Raw genomic sequence first — 12,363 nt, forward strand, 5'->3', positions numbered from 1 at the left:
TCAAGACTTCAAGGAGGGATTGGGATTTTTTATTTTGAAATATTACTATTACATCCAATTTATTGATTTTTTCAAAACTTTTACAATACAAACAGATTTTAACATACAGATATGTACGTATAAACATTTGTTTAATATTTAATCATATTATTAACTGGAAAAGAACGTCTTAAACCCATACATTTCTCGCGATCAATAAATAGAGCATTGACTTTATTGCGCAAATCAACCTCCAAATTAGAACGAGTTTTCAACAGGCTCTGATGTTGAGCCTCAGCTTCTTGCAATTTATGGTGTAAATTATTCACAACATTTTTCAGGTCGTCCACTTCTTGCACCAACCGTAATTGAGCATAATCCCTTAGAAAAGAAAAATAATTAGCATTTCATAGAAAAGTATAGAATTTTATTTAATTAACTTACTTGCATAACTCTACACCTTCACGATGGCTACGAGCCTCCAAACGCGTTTGAGCCACTTTAAGAGGATTCGATTTATCCTGTATGGCTTTTTGAAGTAAAAATATATGCTTTTCTAAATCGAACAACTCCTGTTGTACTTTATGTAAATGTAATTGTATTTTATTTTTCGATTCGGCCATTTCTTGAGATCTGCGATCAAAACTATTATTTGTATTGCTCCAATGATCCCACATAGAAGTGGCAATTGCATTAACGGTAGTCTCGGCATCACTTCGCAGCTGAGAAAGTTTAGAACGCTCTGCCTGAGATCTTTAAGTTTGGAAAATATATTAATGATACATAGCAAGCATTTTTAATTGGAAGTGTACCTGCTGACACGTTGACTACTGGCCTCCGCCCAAGTCTCTTGAGTACTTACAGATGGATCATATTTCTCAATACCGCCATAATAAGCAATACCTCTGCTATAATTATTTAATTGATGACACACAGAATCAATCCCCAAGGTTGACTCTTTGAATGAGACATCTTCTTCCAATAAATGTTGAGCTGCCCGACAATCATTGGCTTGTTTGGTAATCTTATTAAAAGTTAAAATGTAACATTCTTTTGTAGATAAAATATGTACATATTTATTTTTATACAATACCTTGTCGTGCAATTCTTTAAGTTTTTCACGAGAATTTCGTAAATTATCAATTTCTAACAGCAAAGCTTTCTCCACACAATCATGAACCTTTTCGACTCCTGCGCGTCCCTCTCTATGATATAGACATTCTTGAGCAATGTGCAAAGGTGCTTCTATATCAAGCATAGCTTTGCCACATTTTCGTTTAAGTTCGGTAAAGGCCGAAGATTCCGACACTAATTTCTCCAATTCAGTGTTTAATTCATTGCGCCAAAAAGTTACATCTGTAATACGTTCACCCAAACGTCTACCAGCATCACGTTGCCCTTGAGCTGTCTTCTCATCAGTTTCACGCATCAAACGAACAGCATCATTACGTAAACGCTCTGATTGATTTCTGAAATTAAGAATAAATTTAGCTTTATTTAAAATCCCGAACATCGCCTGCCAACCTATTAATGTTCGATTCAGTATATTTCGATAAATTATTATTCATCCATTCTCCGGAAGTATAACGTGTATAAAGAGCGGCTCTGGCAGCATGTTGGGGATTACGTTGAAATCCTGTCACCAGATTAGGAAAAGTCATTGGTTCGGTTGTCATGCCTGTGGGGGCAAAACGTGGTTTCACCAGCTGATTTGTTACAGGTTGTTCAGCTAGATTTTTGACCTCAATCATTTCGTAACTAAGTGTAGGTCTCCATGGATGCGGATGAGAAGTCTATTTAATAAATAACATTTTTAATCGATATATTAAATTATTCAAAATTATAAATTCACACCTGGTAAGATGTTCCTACACGAGGCGGAACTGTGGGACCGGAAATTGGTTCCATACATGGTGGTGCCCCGGCCGTACTCCATGGCTGTAATTGAGAATACATAACAGTTTGTTCGAATTTTGCCATTGTTAAATTTTAACAAAAGATTTAAAATTATATTAAAAAATTAAAATTTTTAACAGTTTGAAAAATTATTTAATAAAGAAACTAAAAAAAAATTAATAAAAATTAATTATGTCAATCTACTTGAGTTTTATAAAAGTGAATTTTATGATAAAGTGTAAAAGGTGTGTATGATTTGAATTAAATGAATAATTGATGAATACATATGACTCCATTAAATTCCTATAATCCTTGCGTTCCACATATTGATCACCCTTGTCACAGGGCCAACGATCGATTAAATCATTTTTAACTAAACGATGATCAAACAAACGATTTTCTATATAAACATCTTTAAAATATTTCATTTTGTTTAAAAACTTATTTTAATATAAACTTTATAAAAATTCAAATTATATTTGAAATGATTTTTTTTTTATTTTGTTCCTTCTTCCCAATATAAGAACTCACTATTGGTACACTTGATTTTAATAATAAATCTTTTAATGTTTCTGTTTTAGGATACAATGTCGGATAACGTTGCTGAAGAAATTTATCCTCATTTTCCCAACAAAGCATTTAAATTTATTTTAAATGAAACGACAACAAAATATAACCTAACGTATCGGGGGTAAGTGTAAGACTATTTGTATTAAGGTATTTAGTAAACTACTTATTTCAAAATTCTAAACTGTTTTCCCATATGAATTTAAAAATATTGATTAAATGTCTATGAAATCATGGTAACGAATTGCTATTTATTTATATTTACTATGAATAAAATTATGTATGTTAGTGCATATTGAGAACAACAACAATAATTATGCGCAAGTTATTATTTGGTGACCTTCGCAACAGGAAATTTAATGTCTAGGAATTTGGGTCTTTTTCAAAATTACTTATATATCCAAAAAAAAAAGAATAATTTGTGAGAATTTCAAGAATTGAGTTTATTTAAAAATTTGTTCTATGACAAGCTCATGTACATTTTTAAATTATTTTCAAAATTTGTAACCGCGAAACTGGGAAATTTTGGACTTGAATAACAGAAACATTTTATTTACAATAAATCCGCAGTGGGGCAAAATATATGTATATATATATATTTTTTCTTTTTTGAAATTTGTATATCTGGTATTTTGGGATACAATTTGACATGGGCGCAGCACAGGAGTATTCAAGTTTAAGTTTTTAAAATAGACCCCACTAATCTCTAATAGAAAATATCTTTGTTTAAATGGGTAAATTTTGGATTCTAAATGAGATATTGACTTGAACTTTTTTTGTAAGATCAAAAATTAACTTAACAGAACAAAAATAATTAGTTTGGGATAAATATAAATTAAATTGTTCATTATATTTACAAATGTATTTAAATTTTTATACATATTTTAGTTTTATAAACTCAACATAGGTACTTACATAAATAAAATGTAATAAAATCTTTATTTATTAACGAAACTCAATGCAATTTTCATTTGGCCCAAAGTTTTTTATACCAAAATTTCTCCGTAAAGACATCTACCAAAAATTATGGGAAACCCCATACATTATGTCTTGAATATTATTTTAAATATGCATACATATAACTTCGGATTTTGAAAATTTTTAAAAAGCTTGATTTTCCTGTAATTATTTTAGCAGCTTTAAACATTTTTTGAGTATTGTCACTAGAGTTTTACCTATTTAAATGTGTATTTTTTCTTAATAGATGAATTTGTATTTTAAAATTGTAATTCATAAAAATATGTTCATAATTTCATCTAAAATAAGCGATTTGTAATTAATATGTATATTCTAGAGCTTATTTAATTCTAAAATTTCTACCAGTGTTGCTTTAAACATCATAAAAAATAAACAAACAAGCACTGCATTACCGGCATTAGTCAGCTGTTACCAAAATCTTAAACGTCAAATGTGAAAGTGGGAAATGTGAAAAAACAGAAAACATTTTATTTTATTTATATTGCAAAAATATTATTTCTTAAAAAAGTGTTTATAATTCCTAGTAATTGTGAAAATTGAACATCAAAAAACCTAAAACTCAAAATGAGTAATGATATAGACAACAATGCCACTGCCACCGGCCAAGAGGAAAATGAAGCAGTAATAGATCCAAAAGAATTGGAACGCCAAGAACGAGAAGAATTAAATGCCTTCCTAACAGAACTGAATGCTAAAATTTTAGCTAAATCTCATTTACGTTATGAAAATACTAATTTTGATTTACCCGAAGAATCATACTTTGCCAAATTGGATTCGAGTCTAAAAAGGAATACAGCTTTTGTTAAGAAATTGAAACAATTTACTGCCGCACAATTAGATCCCCTAATGAAAGATATGAAAGGTTTAAATTTAAGCAAATATATTTCGGAAATATGTTCAGCATTGTCGGAAGCTAAAATTAAAATGACAGATGTTCCGGCAGTCGTACTGCTGTGTTCTAAGTTGCATCAAACTTATGCTGATTTCGATAATGAATTCTTTGAAGCATGGCAAAAGACATTGTTGCTTAAACCGGGCGAAAAAATTTCAAACCCTAGTAAGCTACGCGTAGACTTGCGTCTATTTGCAGAACTTGTTAGTTCAGGTGTAATAACCAGTAAACAAGGCTTAAGTCTATTGGGCAACGTACTGACCAATGTAATTTCCCAGGACAAAGAAGATCACAGTAACTTCTCGATAATTTTATCATTTTGTCGCCACTGTGGTGAGGAATATGCGGGTTTAGTACCAAGGAAAATGATAAATTTAGCTGAAAAGTATGATAATCCAGAAATACCAAAGTCTGACTTTTTACCCTCCGATAAACAAGAGAATTTAAGAAAACTATTAAAGGACTATTTTAAGAATTTGTGTAAACATTTGCTTTCGGAACAAGCGGAACTGAAGAATATGACGAATAATCTTAAAAAAGCTATGGCTTCCAAAGGTAATTTTTATACATAAAAAAACTCATTTTTAAAAAAGAAATAATATATACAAAAGTTGAAGGGATAGTAGAGTTTGGCGTATTAGTTGAAGCTAAATAATAAAATTTTGAATATTCCTACTTAATACGTAATTTTAGCAAACAAATATTTAGATTTTTTTTAAATATTTACTTAAATTTACAAATTCTGTGCATTAATGGTAATGATCTGAATAGTTCTAGTTATACATAGTTCTTTTTCTACAATTTATGTATATCAACTTAAAAGTCTCCGAAATTTCTCTCATTTGATATACGTATTGCTTATTTTCTGTAGAATGACGTTTTAATTATACCGATTGAACCGATTTTGCTGGTTTTAGATAGTAAAATTCTTGAAAAGATGTCTACTGTAATATTCCGAATATTCTATTTATTAAAGAAACAGACTTTGATATCTATAAGGATTCTTTATAGGGTCGCAAAATTCCTAGGTATAAAAGTGTTTTACATAATCAATTAAATAGATTTGTTTCTCATATCATTAAGTGCTGATTTCCACTTTGCATATTTTTGTTTTAAACATTCCATTCTTAAATCATAACTAAACTGAAATAAAATGCCCCTAAATGGAAATTTATTTTATATTTCTTACAAAATCCAAGGAGAAATTTCTACAAAAACAAAAGAGAAATGTGAACTAATGCAAGCAAACTTTGATAAATTACTATCGTCGGCTCAAACTTTGTCGGATTTATTGGATGAACCCTTACCCGAATTGGCTATGGAAACAGAGATCTGTAATCCTGGTGCAGTTATTGAAAATATGATGGATGATGCAGCTCTTGGTGAGCTCGATCCATGGGGCGATGAAGAAACAAAAAGTTTCTACATCGATCTACCAGATCTTCGCCAATTTCTACCAAATTTTTCGGCACCCAAAGTGGATCCTGAACAAATAGAAGACACATCTGAAATGACCGAAGAGGCATTGGATGCTGATATAGACAATGATATCGATTTAGATGATCCACCCTCAACAACCTCAGATCCCCCAAATGAAAAGGATCAAGTGGATAATGATGATGTTTTGGGAGCAACTGAAAAGTTGCCGGATAAAATTGGCAATGCCTTGATGGAAGTGGGACGACAAAGTAATCAAACACCAGGTTCCAATAAACAGCAATTCGCTCAATTTTTAAAGAATTTAAATAATTGTGTTAATAAGGAACTAATCGATTCGGCTGCCATAGAATTTCTTTTGAATTATAATACCAAAAATAATCGTAAAAAGTTAACTAAGTCTATATTTGCAGTGCATAGGTTGGTATTATTGACAGAATTCAAAAATAAAATCCCTGGAATAAATGTTTTGATATATTTTTAGAAATCGCTTAGATCTCTTACCCTTCTTATCACGTTTTGTGGCCATTGTAAATCTGTGCAATACAGATGTTGCTTTGGATTTATCGGAATTACTGCGCAAAGAATTCAAATGGCACATACGCATGAAAAATCAACTGAATATTGAGTCTAAAATAAAAATTGTGCGTTTTATGGGTGAAATGGTTAAATTTGGCTTACTAAAGAAATTCGATGCTTTAAGCTGTTTAAAAGTTCTACTCAGAGATTTTCAACATCATCAAATTGAAATGGCTTGTGCTTTCATTGAGGTGGCCGGTATTTATTTGTACAACTGCAAAGATACCCGCTGGCTCATGAACACTTTTCTCGATCAAATGATGCGTTTGAAAACTGCTACTGCTCTAGACTCTAGGCATGCGGCTCAGGTGGAAAATGTGTTTTATTTGGTTAAACCGCCAGAGACGGTAAAACAGGATGTGGTATTAAGGCCTGTTATACATGAGTATATAAGGCATTTGATATTTGAAGAGCTAAATAAGCAGAATGTAGAGCGTTGCATTAAAATGTTAAGACGCATTAATTGGCATGATCCCACTATTAGTAACTATGTAATAAAATGTTTGTCAAAAGCTTATCTATTGCGTTTTCCACTTATACGCTGTCTGGCTGATCTACTATCGGGTTTGAGTTCATATCAAGAAAAAGCGGTTACCATGGTTATAGATAATGTGTTCGAGGATATACGAGCTGGTCTGGAGATACATTCACCCAAGTTGGCACAACGTCGTATAGCTATGGCCAAGTATTTGGGAGAACTTTATAACTACAAACTGGTAGAATCTACCAATATTTTAAATACTTTATACTCCATTATATCCTTGGGTGTTTCCACTGAGGAGGGAGTGATTTCGGAATTAGATCCTCCCGATAGTTTGTTTAGATTAAAGTTGGCTTGTGTGCTACTAGACACCTGTGGGCCTTATTTTACTAGTTCTGCCAGCAAGCAAAAGTAAGTATTGTGTTACGTATAATTTTATTCCTGCAGGTATAATTGTATTACTTTTTAGACTGGATTACTTTTTGGTGTTTTTTCAACATTACTATTGGTTTAAAAAATCAAATCCAATTTTTTCAAAAGTCCAAGATACCCATGACTTATTTCCTATATTAGTGGATCACATGTATCGTGATTGTTTATCTAATGTTAGGCCTAAATTAAAACTTTATAAAAATCTTGAACAGGCCAAGGAAGCCATTAAAAAGTTGCAGGATAAATTTTATCCACAACTAAAGGAATTAACAGAACAATTGAATACAGAAGATTCTTCCAATTTACATCCTATACCAGAGGACAGTGAATTTGATGAGGCAGTAAGTTAAAATTTTTATTCCGACGAAATGTTTATTAAATTACAATTTACTTTTAAAGGCTAGTGATGATTCATCCTCAGAATTAGACAGAAGACCTAGAGATGAACGGGGCGATGAAGAATTTAATGACGAAGATGATGAAAATACTGAAGATGGTACAAATCAAGCAAATACCACCGATTGGACTGAAAATGAAGGTATGCCCGAAGATGACTGCAAACCGGTGATAAGAACTAAAGAAGATTTAGAATTTGAGCAAATGTTTGAGAAAATGGCCCAAGATAGTTACCAGGAACGTTTAAAGGAAACTGTTAAACCTAATACAAAAGATATACCCGTACCCATGATGGTTAGAAATAATAAGAAATCATACGAACAAATATCCTCAGCTTCCGTAGTTGCCGCTACATCTCAAACCACTCCGCCGCCCAGCAATGAAGCTAAAACCTCGAATGCTGCTGCTATACCATTTGTGCTCATGGTACGTAGCGGTAAAGGTGGTAAACAGCAGTTCAAACAGTTTGCTGCACCTTCCGATTCTCAGTTGGCCATAAATTTAAAACTGCAAGAAGAAAAAATACGCGAAGAAAAGGAAAAGGTCAAACGTTTAACGCTCAACATAACCGATCGCATTGAAGAGGAAGACTATCAGGAGTCTTTAATGCAATCGCAACGTGGTAATCAACCCAATCTTTACGCTCGTCCCAATAAACCAAAATTCAAACATCAAAAAGGTGCCCCCGATGCTGATTTAATATTTCATTGACGTTTTGGCAATAGTTTGAACATAAAGTGAATGGACTCGAAATTATCGTTATCAAAACTTGTGTTACATTAATGTAATATTAGTAGGGCTCATAAATGCTTTCTAAAGGCAGAGTTTTCTTTTTACATAATGGTCAGTTTTGTTTTTTTTTTTTTAATCTTCTTAATTCCTGACAGTTGAGTTCTAAATTTTGACTTTTCTTGTTTAGATTGAGAACTAATATGGATCTTATGTATTCATTATTTAATCATTATCAAATGATATAAAAAAAATAAATGATTTTTTATTAAACAAAAACAATTTTTGGTTGAAATATGTTTAAATTTTAAACTTTAAAATTAGTTTTAGGTAAAGTTTTTAGTATAAAATTTTTCAAAAATTGCCATTGTTTCATGAATATTATAATTTTTTTTAAATTTCCGCTCAAAACTTACACTTAGTCAATTTCTGGGATCCAATTTCTATTTTAATTATATTTATTACCAATTCTATAATTCATGCTTGAATTTTATTTATTAAATTATCTATTATAGCTAGGATTTCGGAAAGTTGTTGTGGTTGGACTAGAAATTGGATAAAAATCTCCACCCTGCAAAAAAATATAATTAATAATTTAAAATCTGCTAATATCATATTTACCGGACACCATTCGGCCTCCATTCGTTCTTGTTCAAATTTAGCCACCAAAATGCTATCGTGTATGGCAGTAAAAATTTTCCACAAAAACAAAGTGCCCAAACCGACGAATATTATGGTGCCAGTAATTCCCAAACCCATTCTCAATATTAATACTTGAGGTGAACATTCAAGATGAAGCTCCGCGTACACTTCAACTATATCCTTGTCTTCACTGTACTTAAAAGTAAACTTGCAATCATTTTCATCATAAAATATGCAAATATTTTCTTCATTCTGATAGCCAATTTCGATCTTTGATGAACCTTTTGTAACAAATGTCGTACAATTAGCAATACAATCTGTAAGATTTCTGAGTGGACCGGTCTTAAACATTTGACATTGAACACAATCCTTTAACTCATGACAACGACTAGATTCACAAAATTGACCAGAAAAATAACTCTCTTTGGTTTTCTTGCATCTAAAGAAGAAATATGTACAATTTTTCAATATTATTTTTCAAATATGTAAATACTTACTTGCAAACACCACATTCGCATTCACCCTGTCCGGAACAAATTTTACCGTCATTAGGTGAAATACATGTTTCATTTGAAGCTTTGCAATCACAAGCATCACCAGTCCAACCAGGTTTACAAATACAACTACCACACTCACATACACCATGATCTGGTCCTGAACACAATTGCTGATCATGACGATCACATGAGAAGTTATCACATTCACAGTATTTTCCAGAAATAATTTCTGTCGGATTAAATCTTTTATCACATACACAAACATCACACAAACATATGCCACGTCCATTACATGCGATAGTTGTCATATTATTAGCACGACAACCAATATGTTTCTCATTCACATCAACCGAAGAACATTCACAATTGTGACCAATATATGAATCATCACATTCACAAGTACCACAAATTTGGGTTCCATGATTATTGCAGAGCGCAGAATTTTTTTGATAATCATCTGAATCTGGGTTTTCACAGGGACATGTACAAATCATTTCTAAATCGATTAGTAATGTTTCATTAATTCCTACAGGATATATTTCAATAACCTGATGCCATTCGTTAGGGTCAGTGGGACATGAAGTAACCAAAATTTGGGCAGTAAAATTAACAATATCACCGACCTTTAAGCCATCACATTTTGAAGTGGGTATTTCTGAGTCGCCATTCAAACACGACGAAAAATAGGTGATCCTAACATGGTTGGTGGCATTATCTCTCATTTCAATTGAAGAAGATATTTTCTACAATAATAGCATTAATATAAAAAGAGTTTAAAACTTTAATTGGATCAAAACTTACATTATATTCATCTCTAACCAAGTCGACAACATTTGAAGAATCATCTGACAACGTGGCCGTCGATGAACCTTCAATAGTTTTAGATAATTTCTTATAGATTGACTTTTGATTGGCTGTTACAGCAAATATTAAATTTATGGAATTTTCTATTACTATACGATTTATTTGGGCAATACTAGGATAGTCTTGCATTATTGAGTGTGTATAAAGTCCCTCTGAATCTAAATGGCATTGTTCATCATTGGGTTCAATTAACCCGGCAAGCTAAATTTATAAAATTAATTTTAAATTTAATTATGTATATAAATATTCAATTTACCTTGCCAGCGCCAGCGTAATGAAAACTGTCGTCAGTTGAAAATACTAGCAAACGACGAGATTGTTCACGCCAACCGATTTGTTCACGACAAACAATAGCTTGCACTATAGCATCAAAACCACCTTCAGGTGCATCCAAATTACCAGAGATAGGAGCATTTCTTACTTCAGTCTAGTTTTAGTCATATTTGAATATTTACATTTATTACAAAATTTTTTAAATTATGAATTCTTTTTAAAGTGTTTTTTTTTTACAAACTTACAATTTGCTTAAAATATTTACATTGCACATACATATGTTAAACGCATACATAGTAAATGTTTAGTACTTACTGAAAACCGACTTGTATCTGTGCTTAAAGACATCACATTCTTAAATCCATAAGGTGGTTCACAACCATCGCACGGTGATATCAATCTAAATATTTAAATAATTGTAATATAAAAATTATATTTATATACGTATGGCCGGTACACAAAAAATTGCACATTTTTTAATTAATATGAATTAAAAAATTTTAAATCCGATCAAATGGTTACTGTTCTAGTCTGGTAGACCGGGTTCGATAGAGGCCTAGGTGTATTTCTTCGGACCAACTAAGACCGACCAAACCCAATAGAAACATATAATTTTTTGTAATATATACGATTTTGCACAGTCCAATAACTATAAGCACTCTTGCTTGAGTAAGTTATTTAGTTATTAAATTTTTCTATTAGTAATTTTCTAGTTATTCCCTCCTAATAATTAGACTTTCTCTAGAGTAGCATTGATTCGGATACACCTGATATATGCACTTGCTTTACGATAATTTATACACCATATTTATTTAGATTTCTATGAATCATTGCTAATTGTTTTGCATTATAAATACGGTAACGAAGATAAATAATTATTTGTATACAAAAACACTGATAATCATACAACTTAAAATTAAAAATACATTAAAATGTGTACTTACTTCGTAGGCGCCGTCGAAGTAAAGGGCATTATGACTTTTTCATCAAATGAGCCAAATCCTAGGCGAAAGTTAGAGGTAATATTACGCATTGTATCCGACAGCAAATCGCCCAAAGCAGACAATTTTGCTTTGTCATCTTCCATAGATTTTGACAAATCCATTAGATAGTACAAATCAATCGGGTAATCCTTAGCTTGAGAAAAACGCAGAGGTAAACTATGAACTTCGTCTAGACCACAAATAGTTTATAATTAAAAATATTTTTTTACACTAATTAAACAGCTGTATGTATGTACTTATGCGTAATTTTAAAGAAACACGTTGAGGTCTGATTTGTACAATATCTTCAATTATTACTTCTCCAGATCTAGCATAACCTCCTAAAGTTAATTTTCGATTACTGGTAAAATTTTGTTTGGTAGTGGGATTCCAAATAAAGTCTTTTGCACAATAGCTTTTAAAATAAGATGGAAAACATCTTGATTTATTGCCGTTATCTGGTAGCAAACACCAGGCACAATTTTTTGTCTGAATACACTCATGACAAGTACGTTTATTTCGGCAAAGATTTTTCACATTGAGCACAGTGGCTCCGACCGAAAATAGAACACATAAACCAATGAATGCTAATACCATTGAAGTGTTTAGTTTATTAAAAGGAATCATATTTTTATGATACTTTGATTTTTTTATAATATATTATCGTTTGAATTGCTTGAGAACTTAAGACGGAATGATATTAATGCATATTAACTATGGCAAATAACAATTTTGCAA

At 31.5% G+C, this 12,363-nt stretch overlaps 3 protein-coding genes across 5 annotated transcripts; 1 reads left to right on the plus strand and 2 right to left on the minus strand.

Moving 5' to 3' along the window:
• Positions 1–27: 27 nt before the first annotated feature.
• Positions 28–8,799, minus strand: LOC119601025 (tektin-3-like). Of its 2 annotated transcripts, none has more exons than XM_037951677.1 (7): positions 8,783–8,799; positions 1,834–1,917; positions 1,504–1,772; positions 1,073–1,448; positions 792–1,003; positions 424–732; positions 28–360 (listed from the first exon to the last, which is right to left on the minus strand). In XM_037951677.1, exons 2-7 carry the CDS (start codon positions 1,885–1,887, stop codon positions 132–134), a joined length of 1,449 nt encoding a protein of 482 aa, XP_037807605.1. In that variant the 5' UTR covers positions 1,888–1,917; positions 8,783–8,799; the 3' UTR covers positions 28–131. The 2 variants fall into 2 exon arrangements, with proteins under 2 accessions (XP_037807605.1, XP_037807604.1); XM_037951676.1 differs by lacking the exon at positions 8,783–8,799 and adding an exon at positions 2,407–2,529.
• Positions 3,811–8,645, plus strand: LOC119601022 (regulator of nonsense transcripts 2). Its single transcript, XM_037951671.1, has 5 exons — positions 3,811–4,867; positions 5,512–6,169; positions 6,234–7,220; positions 7,279–7,582; positions 7,641–8,645. Exons 1-5 carry the CDS (start codon positions 3,985–3,987, stop codon positions 8,346–8,348), a joined length of 3,540 nt encoding a protein of 1,179 aa, XP_037807599.1. The 5' UTR covers positions 3,811–3,984; the 3' UTR covers positions 8,349–8,645.
• On the minus strand, positions 8,784–12,302 carry LOC119601024 (integrin beta-PS-like). 2 transcript variants are annotated; one of them, XM_037951674.1, is made up of 8 exons: positions 11,883–12,302; positions 11,587–11,815; positions 10,958–11,042; positions 10,626–10,796; positions 10,307–10,570; positions 9,506–10,248; positions 8,988–9,447; positions 8,784–8,937 (listed from the first exon to the last, which is right to left on the minus strand). In XM_037951674.1, exons 1-8 carry the CDS (start codon positions 12,250–12,252, stop codon positions 8,869–8,871), a joined length of 2,391 nt encoding a protein of 796 aa, XP_037807602.1. In that variant the 5' UTR covers positions 12,253–12,302; the 3' UTR covers positions 8,784–8,868. The 2 variants fall into 2 exon arrangements, with proteins under 2 accessions (XP_037807602.1, XP_037807601.1); XM_037951673.1 differs by having other exon boundaries at positions 8,786–9,447.
• Between the last annotated feature and the right edge of the window lie 61 nt (positions 12,303–12,363).

This window comes from Lucilia sericata, unplaced genomic scaffold (assembly GCF_015586225.1).
Source record: "Lucilia sericata isolate MDLA Ls3-8-SP2 unplaced genomic scaffold, ASM1558622v1 Contig000135F_arrow, whole genome shotgun sequence".
NCBI classification, from domain to species: Eukaryota; Metazoa; Arthropoda; class Insecta; order Diptera; family Calliphoridae; genus Lucilia; species Lucilia sericata.